General features: G+C 36.5%; 1 protein-coding gene across 2 annotated transcripts; it reads left to right on the forward strand.

The window, feature by feature from the left end:
- The first annotated feature begins 27 nt into the window (after positions 1 to 27).
- Positions 28 to 14,106, forward strand: LOC146568860 (dickkopf-related protein 3-like). Of its 2 annotated transcripts, XM_085283437.1 has the most exons (5): positions 28 to 283; positions 12,364 to 12,464; positions 12,619 to 12,793; positions 12,887 to 13,088; positions 13,879 to 14,106. In XM_085283437.1, the coding sequence occupies exons 1-5, from the start codon at positions 205 to 207 to the stop codon at positions 13,937 to 13,939; spliced, it is 618 nt and encodes a 205-aa protein (XP_085139563.1). In that variant the 5' UTR covers positions 28 to 204; the 3' UTR covers positions 13,940 to 14,106. The 2 variants fall into 2 exon arrangements, with proteins under 2 accessions (XP_085139563.1, XP_085139564.1); XM_085283438.1 differs by lacking the exon at positions 28 to 283 and having other exon boundaries at positions 11,743 to 12,464.
- Positions 14,107 to 16,488: the final 2,382 nt, after the last annotated feature.

The raw sequence follows: 16,488 nt of genomic DNA on the forward strand, positions 1-16,488 counted from the left end.
GATTGGTAGTTTGGTCTTCAGGACTATATGAATTTTTCGTGGAAAGAATTAAACAAGGAGCTGGAAAAATTCCTCAGACATTTTGGTCCATGATAGCATCACACAGTTGCTGTAGACTTCTTGGCTACAGCTCCATGATGAAAACTCCCATCTTATCTATTGGATTGCTGGATTTTATCAGAGCTTTTCCTGTGTTCACACTAGATGCCTGATATGTCTCTCAGAAAACCCTCTCAGAACTATGGGCCACTTCAGGAGGGAAAGACTGGTGTCGGTGCTTTAAGTAAGTAATTAATTAAGCAAATATTGCAAATAAAAACTAACAAGCACAAAACTTCGGTGTTAGCCTTGTGTGTAGTTTAGTAACTTCTTTATTTGTAGAAGAATTGCTGTTATGATACGTGCTGCACAGAGTCAGGCACGGAGAATTGATGATATGACTCAAACCTAGGGTTGGGCTGTCCTAAAATTTTGGATTTTGAATCTAACTGGTGCATGGATTTGGATGTGTATGTGTGTATGTGCTACTAATTTTGGACTGCTGTCCTTCGCGAACATAAAAGGAACTTTAATCTTTGTTGTCTTACTTTTCCTGGTTAATTAAATAAGAAAAACAATAATTAAATCATCTACTCTGACCATTAGAAGTTTATAAAGACATAAAATTAAGATTATCTCTTTATAAACTGAACTATATTCATCTTATTCACGAGGCTCTGAACAATAGCCCGTTTTGGCCCATTGGTAAATTGGTAATTGCCCACCCCTGCCCTTACTCACACAAAGTAATTATGTTTAGGCACAAGAAACATCATCTGAACGCACCTCACAAGTTTCTCCATCTGTCCCAATAGCATGTTACAGACAGCTGTCCACATAAAAAAAATCTCTAAAACTGAAGTTTTTTGCTTTTAGAGAGCTTACATCTTTTTCTTTTTAGTTTGTTTTTATTATTGGTCTTATATAAAGATCACACAAGTATAAAACTAAAGAATAATTAAACTGAAATAACAGGTTTTGTGGCTGGCCTTATTTTATATATCAATTAAAAAAAAAACCTAAATCATCGTCCTCACCTTTTCTAAAACGCACAGCAAATTTATGGAAGATTAATACACATTTGGTGCTCCAATGAGCATTTCTGTTAACAGGATTGGAAGTCAAGGTGTGTGTGCTTGTTGTAATAAGGGAACATGTCACACACTGAATTTGTGACATGTTTGTGTGTGTGTGTGTGTGTGTGACTGTGTGTGACTGTGTGTAGGTTGTAGCTGCATAACAATATTTTTTTTTTATATGAATCTCTTTATTGTTTTGGTCTTTTCGTAGGATTTGTTAACAATAAGGAAACCACCAGCATATATTTGCAATTGGTGCTGCTCTACTTTCAGCGATGAATGTCCCAGTGTAGTGGGATGACGAAATGTTAGTAGGTGTATTAAGATATTCATAGTTCTTCTGAAATGATCAGTTAATGCCCCCCAATATTTTTCTCCTATATCCTCCTGTGTTTTTATGAACTGGTAGGAGGACATCATGTGGTTCTGTGTAGAGTAGGCCTTGTTAAATTCTTGCATTTATATTATAAATGTTGAAACGTGCAAATTCCCAGAATATGCACATTATATTTTGGTGCATAAACCAAACAGAGCAGATGTACACAAAACTAGTCCTAAATTAAACAGGCAGTGTGGTCGGCTTACTTTAAGCATATTCTTCTTTTTGTATTGTATAGGATATTTTCATTTTTTTTCTTTTATCTTTTCTATGTGTCTACCTTGGGTTTCTCCTCATGTGACTTCTTGCTTGTTCACAAGGTACCATAATTAGGGCAAAACTCTGGATGAAACGTGAAAGAGGTTTAACTTGACTAAACCAAAAAGGCCAACTCAAAATGTGTTTCACGCCTGTCAAAATGTTAAATGAGCGCATTTGTCATCAATTGGAACAAGATGTTGGATGGAGATGAGCTGCTAGATCTGGCTGAAAATGATCCAACACACTCTGATCCTTTAGCGGGGAGAATTATGCTTAAAATATGACCTGCCTTGTGATTCCCCATAAACTTACACAATGTTTTATCTTCCCCTGTTTTAATACGCAAACACAGTGACTGTAGAGCAGAAGGTTTTACTGTTTTTATAGATCCAGTAAGCCGGTAAATTTGTACCACATGATTATTTAGGAGACTGTTTATTTTGCCGATTGATGTGAGAAGTTCATTAAAAGTATATTCACTGATATTGCTACAACACACAAATGTTTGCCAAGTATGAGAATTTCCTCCAGACTCATAATGTTTGTGAACTGTGTGAACTGTTTAAAAAAGAAAAGAAAGAACAACAACAAAATTAATGTGAGCAACACAATGTTTGCTGCATTAATGAGAAATGTTTTATACCATATGTACACTTTAATCCGCTTAAAACTTTAAAGTCTGAGCCATGAAATATTTACCATTTTCAATTAAGTAGTGTCTTAATTGAAAATTCTGATTTACAAAAAAAAGGAAATATTAATTTGCATATTTGAGTTTTTAACTTCACTCACACTGATCCTTGAAACACTAGATGTTAAGTGGTTAAAGGTATTAGATAATAAAATGTGTAAACTAACTTTATTCAGTTGGAGAATGACAATATGAAGTAATACAGTAACTCTAGCAAAATTGGTTAGTAAGCTGCATTTGTAAAGTGTTAAAGAATAAATATATGTTCTTAGTGCCTTAGCAACAGAGGCTTAAGTTAGTGGAAGTTTAAAAAACAGGAAGTGTAGTGCAAAGCTGCAGAGGCATATTAATAAAAAGAGGAAACCAGACAGAAAAAGCAGAACTAGCTCTTGGATGGTCGTCAGAATTTACACCCTTTTATGGTCCTCGGGACCCAAAATGGTCCCCATCCAAAAGGTGATATAGCAATGGATTTTATGAATTTTTTTTTCATTTTTTTTCACATCAGATCTTTTAAACAACTTCAGACCTATCCACTGATATAAAGTTTTTCATAATTTTTTTCATATTTTTTAGGTTTTTATGGCTTTATTGTCATAAAAACCCCTGTTTTTTGGGGGGTAAAAAATCATAATATGCAATATTTTCAAAAAATGAGTTGCAAATGGAACTACTTGGCATGAGGTTATTAGAGCCTTGGATAGGTAAAGAATTCAGAATAGAATTGATTTGGATGCATTATTATTTTTGGAGCAATAAGAGTTTTTGCAATATACTTCCATTGGTATCCCTCGGGACCCAAAATGGTCCCCATCCAAAAGGTGATATAGCAATGAATTTTATGAATTGTTTTTTCATTTTTTTTCACATCAGATCTTTTAAACAACTTCAGACCTAACCACAGATATAAAGTTTTTCATAAATTTGTAAATATTTTTTATGTTTTTATAGCTTTATTGTCATAAAGACCCCTGTTTATTTTTTATTTATTTATTTAACCCGTAATATATATTATAAATATATTCTCAATCACATTCACACCACTCTCTTATATCAGTTCCACTACATCGAGACTATTTTATGGTGGTCAGCTGTTTTATTGTCATGTATTTTGCATAATAAGATAACCATGTCCTGCATTCAAAACCACTGAAAATGTCTATGGTGGTGCTGTACCTAATATTGTGCTCATTGGATCCAAAACATATTTTTCCTTTATTTTGAAGCCTGAGGCTTAGATCCATTAGGTATTCACGAGAAAAAAATTATCACGTCAGGATTACAGTATATCGAAAATATGTGATTATAATGGGAGTCAATGGGACCCAAAATGGTACGAGGACCACAGATGGTAACACTTATGTGAATCTCCTTTACTATACACAACACCATAGAGGGGATCAATGAATTTTAAAAATAATGCTAAAATGCACATCCTAGCCAAGTTTCATGCAACTAGTCTTTAAAATGACTGATATATTGAGAATCAAAAATCCAAGGGGACCCAAAAGGGTCCCTTTTTTGACTATGACCATCAGAGGGCTCTAGTAACACAGAAGGAGTTGTTTTTATCAAAACTATGTGTGACATGTAAAGGACCAAACTAACATCTGGTTCCGAACCGGGGACCTTTTGCGTGTGAGGCGAACGTGATAACCACTACACTACAGAAACTGCTGCATGACTGTGTGGATTTGCCTTGTCAGGAGATTAAAGTCTCTCGATTTCTAGGATAGCAGTGTCAGGACTTGGGAACATAAAGCAGGTTACATTTCCAGCAAGTATAATCAGAATGAACAGGTCAGGTAAGCAGGTGGGTGGGTCAAGGGTAGACTCCCTGAGCAGTGGAAAAGACAAGTGAATAACTATTACGCAGAATTAACTCAAGCAAGCTGACAAGTAACTAAAGGCCTGAGCAATACTACCAAATGGGTATGTTAATAAACTGGCAATGCATATTGAAGGCTGAGTTAAAACACTATGCTGACTGCAGATGGATGACAGGTATGGCTGGTCAGGGTTTCTTCCCATCACTGGAAGACATACACTATATTACCAAAAGCGTCTTGATGCATTCTCAATCATCCAGGAAAATAAATCTCCAAATGTTGATTCTGTTCATCTGGATGTAGCGTTTTGTGGGAGAAACGTTTCGTCACTCATCCAAGTGACTTCTTCAGTCTCAGCTGACTGCAGTTTGACCTGCAGTTTGACCTGCAGTCAGCTGAGACTGAAGAAGTCACTTGGATTCAGGTGTTCAAATCATTTCCATGGTCAGAGATGTATAAAATTAGGCACCTAGGCATGCAGACTGCTTCTCCAAACATCTGTGAGGTCTAAGGAGCTTATTGAATTCCAGCTTTGTACTGTGATAGGATGCAACCTGTGCAATAAGTCCAGTCATTAAATTTCCTCACTAATAAATATTCCAGTCAGCTGGAAGTGGTATTATAACAAAGTGGGAATGATAGCAACTCAGGTTCTGTAAAGCAGGGTCAGCAGATATTGAGGTACATAGTGGGCAGAGTTCATCAACTTTCTGCAGAGTCAGTTATTGCAGATCTCCAAACTTCATGCAGCCTTCAGATTAGTTCAAGAACAGTCCTAACTGGACTCTAAAGGGTTGAGCCACGTGTTATCTGGAGTAACAAATCATGCTTCTCCGTCTTGGTTTGGTGATTGCCATGAGAACAGTACTTGTCTGACTGCATTGTGCAGTCACAACAATTTCAGGCTCCCACCTTCATGGGAACAGTTTAGAGATGTCGCCTTCCAGTTCCAACGTGACTGCACACCAGTGCAAAAAACAAGGTCCATAAAGACATAGATGAGAGAGTTTGGTGTGGAAGAACTTGACTGACCTGCATAGAGTCCCGACCTTAACCTGAGAGAACACCTTTGGGATTAATTAGAACTGAGACTGCGAGGCCTTCTCGTACAAAATCACTGTCTGACCTCACAACTGCGCTTCTAGAAGAAAAGGCAGGCGCCACACCTGGCAGACAAGGAGAGCAATGACACAGAGTTTTAAGATCTTAACTCTTTTAAAGTGATGTGTTAGGCAGCTCTACACCAAATTAGGGGAACGTTTTTTACAAGATAGACCAGTAAAGTTTAAGACACTTAAAAATATATACCAAAATACACTGAAGATGTTCCAAAGGTGCCTATTTTGACACAATTTACACCAGTTTTTTTGTGGGGTCCAGTTATATGCTTTAAACTAATATTAATAACAGTTTTAACTATTGGGCACCAATGACCCTTGTTCTACATTCTTGTCCTTTGCTTCTTTTCCCATCTTAATGATAAAAACCCCTAAACCTGGCACAAAGAAAGCATGCCTGTTTCCCATTATAGAAGGAATCACACTCTTAGGTCTTGTTCCAATTGAAAACAGGTATCAGCAGTATCTTATTTAAACCTGGATAGGAGTGTACTCAAAGATCTAACGACAAAATAAACACACGTTTGGTTCATTTGAGGTTATTTTTAGTGTTAAGATGGGGGTTTATTTTGTTTTATGGATACAAAACACAGCTGACATAATACTATCATGAGGTTTAGAACAACATGTCCCTGTCAAATATGTGTCTTTGCAGGATTACTGTCACCCTATATTAGTAATCATAACGGACAGATGTGGAACTGGTTGAGTCACAGAGGCAGACATATGGTGTTTTTGTGAATCCTTCAGCTCGCCATATATTGTGTTAGTCGATTTCAAGATGAGTCAAATTCAAGACTTATATTTTCTCACGTCACCCTTTTAAGTTCTTTTTTCTGTATTAAATTAAAGCATAAAAGTTCAGTTCAATTCAAGAACAAGTCATCTTATTTACAGAAAACCTGACACTAAACATAGGAGCCATTCCCTTAGAAATAACATCTGTTTTACCAATAATAAAGTTACCTCATTTTTTAAAGAATACAGTTAATGACTGGACATTATTTAATTAATTGTCTATCAACTACTTTTGTATTACTGTAACTTTACTAGTAATACAAACTTTACTTTAGATTTTTTTTTAACATGTACGTGTATTTGTATTTGTGTACTGATGTGAGTACAGCTTTAATCCTATCTTAGTCCCAGCAGCAGTCTTCTACCTGCTAACATCTACTGGCTTCATTTCACTGCTCACTTCACTTCATGCAAAGCACCATAAAACCTCTGCCCTGCTTGCTCAAGGTGTGAATTGCCTGCCCACAAACACAGAGAAAAGGCTTTAAGGCATTTCTAGCACCTCATTTTAAATTGTAACCTCAATTTGGAAGAACACTATGATACGAACACATCGTGCTACAGGGATACAGCCAGATTCACAGCATGGGGGTTGTACAAATTCTGCTCACACTTCTTGAATTGTTCTCGGAGGACAAATTGTATGAATATCATTGCATTTATCAATGTGTTCAGACACTTGGATGGAAGTTGATTATTTGGAAATCAAAGTCCAAAAAGTCAATTTATCCTTTAAGGGTTACAGGATGTTGGCCAAATACAGAAAAAACATGTCTGTAGCTTTAAAATTACAAAATAGTGAAGCTGATAAGAAAAACATGGATGCCCCTTTCCCCCCCAACAGTCCAACAAAAAGAACAATGTTAAGCTTTGTAACTCTACACAAAACAGGGAAATTAAGTAAGTAAAAAAGAATGGCAGCGAACCCCTACGAAGCTCTTAAACTCATCAAATCTAGTTATAGAAACCACTTCTGACAATGAGTAAGAAAGACAAAGTGTGTGTGTGTGTGGGGGGGGGGGGGGTAAACAGAGCTGCAACAGCATGCTGGTTTAAACAAACATAACAAACATCAGCAACCACTCAACACGCAGGTTTGCTGCATGGCTTGCAGCTTTAGCTTGCAGCTTTAGCTTCTAACATCTTGAAACTTCCACAGCAAACAGAGTACTGCTGATATTCGTTTGAGTGTTAATTTTGATAAATGGAAGTCAATTTAAATCTGGTCTCCAACGATCACCGAAAGAAAAACATTTGTCTCTTTAATGGCTAATTTTTCCTGTGTTTAGTGGCTATGTGCTAATTTTTATTCAGTGCACAGCTAAGTTGTTTCCCGTTGTATCAAAATGAGCTTTAAGAAAACAAGTTTGCCAATACTGGGTTCACTGTTACCACTGCCTCCTTCTAGAGTGGATACAAGATTTGATCCATGCTAGCGGATCAAAGTGTTACACATAAGTGACATAGCAAAGGAAAAGCTAACCATAAAAACAGAGAGAGAATCCCAAAGACAAACGTGCAAATGCAATGACAAAATCATTTTTCAATATTTCCAATTTTGCCTTAACTTTACCGTCTGCAGATCTTTTAAAATTAGGTCTGAATAATGTAGTCATTGAATATTTTCTGATGCATAAACTGCAAATAAACGATGCGCTATCTTTCGCAGATACTTGTGCAGCAAACATCTGATCTATGAGGTGAAACTCCCACTTAGCATAGCCATTCACTGGCCATTCAGCCAGTTGAATTGGGCTTTTCTGTCTTTAGCCTGTGGCAATAATGTATGAATGTGCAACATGTGCCTGTTTTTGTCATTGTGTCATTACTAAAGCACATCTACATTACTTTCGATTTACAAATCTTTCCCAATACATCTAAACCCTTTTTAAAAAAATCATAACTACTGGTGAACAACGCAAAATCAATGCTGACAGTTTTCAATCGTACACCAACCACTAACTGATTTTATTGTCCATAAAGTTTCCACTCTCCAGTTGTCATGAAACATTCAAGCAGCTAACAGAAGAACAAACAACACAGCTGATGTAGCACAACTTGCTTTTGCCTTTCCCGGACTATAAATATTTATTACCATGGCCTGACACTGCACACTGTAATTTCAGTAATGCTGAAACGAATTCTTTTCCACTGACCTGAATAAACATACACTCTAAGGGACTTTTCCAAATTTTCCATCCGTCTTGCACTGAGTGTTTTCTTGGAAGTGGGAATGAGGACTCGTCATAACCTCCACCATTCACAGCTCCCCATGGTGGTGGTGGAGGTGGTGGTCTTGGGGGGTGGGGTGGGGGGTCAAGGTCCATTACAATGGGCAGACATCAGCTTGTCTATTGTCTCTCTTAATCCCTAATTGCACGACCATCAGCGATGTTGATTCTTTACATGCATTACAAGCGTCATTAGCAGAGTCATTAACACAGGGAAAACATGTTGAGGACCGTAGAGACACAGTTATCTGTCACTGCATTGGGTAAATAGTCAGGGTGATATCTTACTGTAAGTACAGATGTATAACAATAGCGTTTTTGTAAAAGAATGATAAGGGGAGGGAGTGGGTGTAGTTTAAACTGTAATCCCTCTGATGCAAAATGCAGTGCTGTAAATCTTATTAGGAATGATGAATATGTGTATGTGTGACTCGCTTTAAAAGTTCTGTTTATGAGTTACAGAACAGAAAAATTGATGATGCAATGATGAGTCTGCAAGCTCTAAAACTTTTCCAAAAAAGACATTGAAAAGATGACTGTGCCAGACACGTACCTAATATTCAGGTTCGGCTAAAAAGTAAAAAAAAAAAGAAACAAGAAAATATATTACGTTAATAGCATATTTAGTGAAAATGTATCCTTTTACCACAGGTTTTATTTGTAAGGCAAAACAACATCATTACTTCTGAAAACTCATTCAAATCTAACCCCTTTTTTATTATTAACAATTTTCATTTCTGCTTAAAACCAAAGCAAACAGAGAAACAAATCAGCTTAAAGACTAATAATAACCATTACGCTTACCTCAGTTCTGCTCAATATTAATTGTGTCTCTTTGTAAGCTTATTGGTGCAGCCCATCACAAGAATCCTAGTTTCTCATGTGGTCCCTGGAAGAAATGAATTGCCCCTCCTCTAAGTATCACCCTTCTCATGTTTTTATCGGCAACAAGTTGGTATATCTTTTCACCCAAGTCTACACAATCACCGTGGTGACAAAAATAATGGATGCAAGAAGTTGTACCCTTGCATCCTTTGACATGATTTTAATGTTCCAAAACGTACTTGCCCCTTCTTTACCATCTGACCCAGCACCTTCATCCCAAGAGGCAACACTGCTTCCCAGTTCCCCTGCCTCTGTGGGAATAATACGTTTTCATTATCCAGAGGTCCATATAAATATCCTTACCATGAAACACATATCGAGACGTAACCCCACGAGAAACAGAATTTAAGGTCAAATGCTGTTTAACATAAATGCATACATGGAATGGACATTGTGTAGCTTTGTGGTTGCAATCAAGTCACAGCAAAATAATAAGTGAGTTGGGTGTATTTTTAAAAAAAAAACAAAACACATACATAACACGTTATCATTTTTGAAACAACAGCTAGGCATCACCTAGATATCCACTAAACTTAACCAAATATAACCCAATTTTAGCTTTGATGTAGCCTACAATTTAGAAACATTGTAATATTTTTACCAATAATGAACAGAAAACTGATGAGTACGATAAAACTATCTGTCATTTATTTGAATGGATTGGAATAGATTATATTTTCTTTCTCTCATTAATGCATCCCTTGCATTACCTCTTATAACTCAATAATCCAGTCAAAATGATTAGACTGCTCCAAAGGCTGCATAACACTGACACAGTACTTATTTACACATTGCTAATTGCTACTATTGTGCCCACTAACTGTGCCATTAGTCTGTGTTACTCTGTTCTGATAAGGATAAGGAGCTAAGACAGTCCCAGACTGCAATATCTGTGTATCTGATCTGGGCTGTCTGCCACTTAGAAAATGTAAATTAGTGACAATTATTCAGGCACCTCAGGCTGAGTAAGAAATACCTGGTAATGTTAGATAAAGCTCTCCATACAAGGTGCATTAATTACAATTATAGACAAGACAAGATGTTGTCTTAGTTGGAGAGACATTAAGTGGTGGGTTTTATAGTGGCCTGGAGGCTCGTGAGTGAGACAGAGGGTCTGTGTGGGTTTAGCGAGGTGTAAGCTATGACTACATTCATCCAAGCAAAACAAAGAACCAAATCCAATTTCCCAAAAAAAAGAAGATTGGATGCTGTGTACATTGCAAATTTTAAAAAGCGTGAAACCTTTATAACGAATGTTAAAAATATGAAATTGTATGTTTTTGAAAATATATACATGCTTATTTTGTTTTTGATACAAGAAAATGTTTTACAAAGGTCTGCACAGGGGAAACAAAGACTGAAAAAGCTTTAAAATGCCTATAAAACATCTTGTGGAATCCAAATGGAAATAAAAGAGAATCCCAGAAAGAAGAAGATGACTGTTTCTGAATCTAAAATTACATTTCATCATGGATGGTTCATATAATTAAGATTTAAAGGAACTGGAGAAAACTCTGGATGCATGGGACAAAGCCCTCAATCATTACTGAGTAGTCTTTGAAGCTCTCAGTCAGCTTTTCATTAAAAACAGACTGTCTTGGACATCACCGCATGGACTCAAAAACACTTCAGTAAACCATGCTGTAGATGTGGAGTGTCATTTGAAATCATGGACACGTGGTCATTTGAATCAGAAGTCACCATTGCTGATGGTATGGCCTGTATTTATGTACATGGGAAACCTTTACATCTGTGAGGACACTACTGAAGATATTGCTATATTTTTAAGGGAAGGCCTTGCTCATTTCTGCAAGAATGACCACATTTCTGCATGATTGCTGACGCCATAAAGGAGACTCAATATCATCTGAATTTTAATAACTACCTAGAATTATCTATATCTATATGTGTAAAAACCACAACCAGTATAGTCTATGTCTCACAAATGTTTATTCCTGAAGTCAGAACAGTACGGAAGGAGCTGAAATTGTCATAACTGGTCATTGTGGGGGAGTTTAAACTCTTTTAGTCAGTGTGACTGCTTTTAATTTTACTTTTGTAATGATCTGTTATATGACTAAATCATATGGGAGACTTTTACCTGGATAAATAAAGCATAACGAAATGATTTCAAACACACACTTTGTGTATATTAAAAACTTAAAACTAGCTGATTGTTGGACATTTCAGTTATTATCATAACTGTATTTATAGAGAATTGCTTGTCCTGCTTGTCATGTGTAAAGATTCCAGGACAAAAATGTGAAAAAAAATTTCTTTTTGTTCCCCTACAGCACCTTGTCTCCCTTCTCCTCCTGATGGTAATTACATTTAATGAGTTCAGGGTTCATCCGCAGGGTGCACTTCTCCAAATTGCTCACAGCATGAGGTCTGAAGTGGGATAGGGTAGGGGGTATCAGGACAGTCGAGGTCGGGGCCAGGAGTGTTTACCCAGTGTTTGGGGTCAAGACTTGCAGTGGCTCTACTTGTCAGAGAGCAGTGAAACATGTCATTAATTTGTCTGCTTTTGTCCTGCTTGTTTGTTTTTCTGGTAGAGATAATCACGTGAAGGTGGTGCTTGTCTTGGCTCTATTGTGTGAAACTGTTGTCAGTCCATCACCACCCTCAGTGCCCCATCTCTCCCCATTCCCTTTCTCCCCACTTCATGAATGGCCATTTTGCCACTATTTTCTGACTGCAGGGGGTGACCCCAACAATTTAGTTAATCCATTAACAACTAATTGTCTCCTCCTACTCTGTTGTTTGGACAAACAGCCTGGTGGGGGGAGGTCAAGTCCTTCTGACCTATAAAAGTCAAACCAGAAGAGCAGTGAGCCAGTGTCACTGCATGGATACCTTCAGTACTGACTGTTTACACTTTGACTTGCACTTTTAAGCGCTGGATTTTTGTTTCGAGCTTTTCTTGCTTTCTCTTTGACTCACCTCTTTTTAAGTTAATCATTGTTCATTTTTTATTAATCCTTTTTTGTGCATTTTGGAAATGTTTGGAAATCTGTGGTTGGTTTGTTTGTGTCTGTCCTTTTATGGGACAGAAGCACGTATATGGGCCTGGATGCTGAACATGCCCCACAGTCCTCCCAAAGAAGGAGCAAAAGCACTTCGACAGAGCACTCCTGTTGCCAAACCAGTCACGGTAAGATGCTTGAAAGTGGCCATGATTATTTTGTTTGAATTAACGAAATCATTTGACATCTGTAGAAAAGGTATGAGAGCAACATGGCCCTTCTGTCTTAAACTGGGCTTAGAATTTCAGGCAAAGTTTGCAATGATTTCCTTCTTTTCTTCAGGCTGCATGTGACCACGACAGAGCTTGTGGAAGGGGTTTCTCATGTGATCGCCACTTTGGCCTTTGTGTGCCTCTAAGAGGGGAGGGTCATTACTGTCGGAGAGATGCACAATGTGTTCGTGGACTTAGCTGCATGTTCGGGAAGTGCCACCGCAGTATCCCCGATGGACAAGAGGGTAAGGGTGGACCAACAAATGTAACCAAATCTTTTAAATTTCCAAATTTTTCTTCATACGAAACCAGAAGTGACCACTGTTTCCTTAATCCAGGTGCCAGGTGTAAAGTTGACAGAGACTGTGGAGCATCGATGTGTTGTGCCCGGCATCATGGTGAGCAGGTGTGCAAAAGAAGACTGACGTTAGATGAGAGCTGTTATGTGCCTGATGGTGGCCTGGCATTCAGCATCAACCAGATTTGTCCGTGTGATGAGGGTTTACTTTGTCGTGAAAGCAGTGGAAAGCTACAGAGAGAGTAAGTACTACAAACACTGGTTTTCATCATCAGATATTTTACTCAACAAACAAAGGGTTTGCTAAAGTGACTGATATCAATATTCACTCCAAAGCTTTTAGTTTCATTGACAAATCAGTTTTGGGGTCTTTGTTATCTAGATTTTATTGCAAAAAATTAGGCAAATGACAATCACATTTATACCATTTTGTGGGTGTTAATTCAAATTCTTCCTGGACTTCTACACAATTGAACGGACATACTGGGTTTTCTGGACTTTTAGGCCCTTTGAAAGGGCAGGTCGAGGACTAACTTCCCAGAAAACTTTTAAAGCTTTTAAGCCTCTCTGTTTGTACAACTGTTAGAAAAGTTTATCTTTTTATGTTACTTTTTAATTTTTATGTTGTATTGTGTATTTTTAAGACTTTTACAAACTAAGTAGGTTTAGAGTCGTTTTTAATTTATACTGGAAATGTACATGTCTTTTGGCATAAAACAGGTTCCACAATACAATTTACAGATGAAATTTAAGAAGTGTTCCAAGATGGAAAAATGAAAAAGCCTTTAGCTAAGACAGTAAAAGAAACAGCTCAGAAAAGTTGCTCTACATTGCAATGCAAATTTGTATGTTTGCACTATGTACTATGATTGTCTACTAATCTACAGCCTTAGTAACAGCAAGCTTTAAGAGCTTTTTTCTTTCATTCAATATGACAGTAACTGAAAGCAAGTAATATGTTTTAAACATGGTTCAGTTTATCTAAAATAATTGCTTCTTGCAAAGACTAACTTGGGTTTGTTTGTCTTTCAGGAGGGAGTTTATATACCAGCCAGAACGAACAAGCTGGACCTGTCAAGTGCCCAACCTTTGATACATTATCAACAGCAGTTCTATTTTCTGTGTAACTATACTGTATATATTTAAATGTATATGTTTCTAAATATGCTGTATTGTTATTTGCTCTTATTAGAGGCTTAAAGAAAAGTTGTTTTTAATATTTCATTTTGTAAATTTTGACAAAAAGCACTACTGTATGTAGCTGGGCTCAACAAAGCTAGTGTCTTATCCAAAATCTTCATCATGATCATTTGCTGATCTTTCTTTCTCTAAATGTCTGAAATGCTTCAAGTTTTAAGCATAAATTAAAGAAAAGGTTTTCCAAAACTAATGAGTATAATTTGTGTTTCACAAAAAATGTATTACAGTTTCTTAATTTTAAAGCTTCCAAGATCATTCCCAATCACTAATCAAAACATTTGGGTAATGAGTAAAGTACCTGTGCATACAGAAACATTATATACACACACAAATGTAAAACATTTATATAATCCAGACTTTACAGACAAAGAATGTTTTGAAATCAAAATATGTTTTTTGGAGAATTTTGCCAAATAACATCAAGATAACAAAGGTAATTAAATATAGCAAAAATAAGAAGTAGAATCAGAATTATACATTTTTAAAAGTAATGACAGTAAAGTCACTATTATTCTTTAAAATAAAATTATTTTAGATTTTAAGGTTTTTTTGTTTTTTTTTTAGATAATTTGTATATATTCATTTAGCATACAATCAATTAAAATGTAGAGACATTTTGAGAAAAGTTCATCTTCTTGGATGTTTTGTTGTCTTCCTTACCACAAAGCTCACCTTATAGTAAATTTCAAATTAAATGTTTATATAGTTAACTGTTTAAAGACTGAATTATGAAATAATTGCCAAAAATTCTTTATTAAACCTTCTGACAAGTTGTTAAAAAAAACCCTAAATGAAATATTAATTGGAAATATAGGAGTTTTAATTTGTTTTACATTTGCTACATCTGGGGTTTTTTTGGTTTTTTGGTTTTTTTTGCAATTCATTGATTAAAACTGTATTGTGCAATTTTGTTTAGATTTGATTATGTAGAATTCTCAGAAAACCCATGTTTCAAATATGATGAAACTGAAATGATTTTAGGTGCTGTATTCCTTTAAAGCACCAAGTCGACTGTGCAATCTTATGAAAACAGAGTCTGTCTCCCTCTGAGCACGTTTCTTGGACTACAGGAAGGAGTTACATAATATAAAGGAATCTTGCAACTCCTAATTGTTAGCATCACCAGATGCTGTAATGCTAGCTGTCCCCTGACCCATTCTTAGATCAGTATCTTCCTCGGACTACGTCGGGCATAGTCTGAGGGCCATTCACATGCTAATCGTCCAGTTTGCCCCTTCAATTTCACGGTGACTTGAATTGTTCTGTGAAGGACATTAGTGTCTAACCTCTTTGCTATCGTGTTACAGAGCTTATCATTAAGTCTTTGCAAGGAGGTATTTGGTGCTGTGAATAGAGCCTCATGACAAGAAAGATTGGAAAGTCTTAGGATGTTTTATTAAGGTATTGATGTGTTTTTTCTGACAAACCTTTTGATTTTATGAACAAACAGGATGTAAAAGGCAAAGAAGAATTTATGCCAGAAATAATGCACAGTAACTAATCACAACTAGAGTTATTAAGGCTTCAGGAGAAGCCAGTGTGACTGTTCTAAACCTGCCAGCGAGAACACACGTTTCACACACATAAGAAAGGCAAACGAGACAAAAGCGATATCTAATAGCACAAGACTTTGAGAAACCTTATATTGCCGAATGCTGCAAAACAGTGGCCTATCATCTCCACTTAAGAACAGAAGTTACCATTGTAGGCAGCACGTATCACAGTCAACAATCGCATTTTGGAGGTATCTATACATGTCTGTTTGCACTATTTAGCTTCTTAAACGGTTTTCTATTCCTGAATGCTTTGTCCTCTAGCATAAAAGGAAATAAAACCAGTGTAGAATTTGAAGACATTTTAAGAAGCTGCCTATTTCTCTTTTTACTCCACATTTCTGTAAATATTCGCCTGATGTATATATACAAAACCGATCTATCTATAACTATAAAAAGTGATTGTTTTTTGTGAAGTTAGTTTTTATTCTATTATTTCATATTTATCTATTTTTATACCCTTTATTTAACTATAAAAGCCTCAGTGAAATATAAAATCCTTTTTACAATAGTTACCTGCCCATGTAAGCTGCAATATATTATGTTACCAGGTATGGAGTTAAGGGCGTGGCCACCATTATTAACAGAGGTACCAATCATAGATCGTACAAAAGGTGGATGTAGCCACTGTGATGTCACCCATTGGTTTGTGAAGTCCTATTTGCAGGCTCAAGATTGGTGTTTTCGGACAACTTTATTTAAAAACAAATTATGCGACAAAGATAAGGCTTCCTGCAAAGTACAACCAACCAAGCAAGTGAAATTTTAGCATTTTATAAGTTACTTAGTGCTAATTAGTAGATATGTGTTTCTTGAGTCCTAACATTTTAAGAATGCAGCTTGCTAGTCTAGCTTAGCTAAGATTTACCCTCCCCCCTACAGGTGATAT

Source organism: Mchenga conophoros, linkage group LG8, assembly GCF_057382185.1.
Source record: "Mchenga conophoros isolate Kocher_MC1m ecotype Shallow Benthic linkage group LG8, M_conophoros_male_GT1.1, whole genome shotgun sequence".
Lineage (NCBI taxonomy): Eukaryota > Metazoa > Chordata > Actinopteri > Cichliformes > Cichlidae > Mchenga > Mchenga conophoros.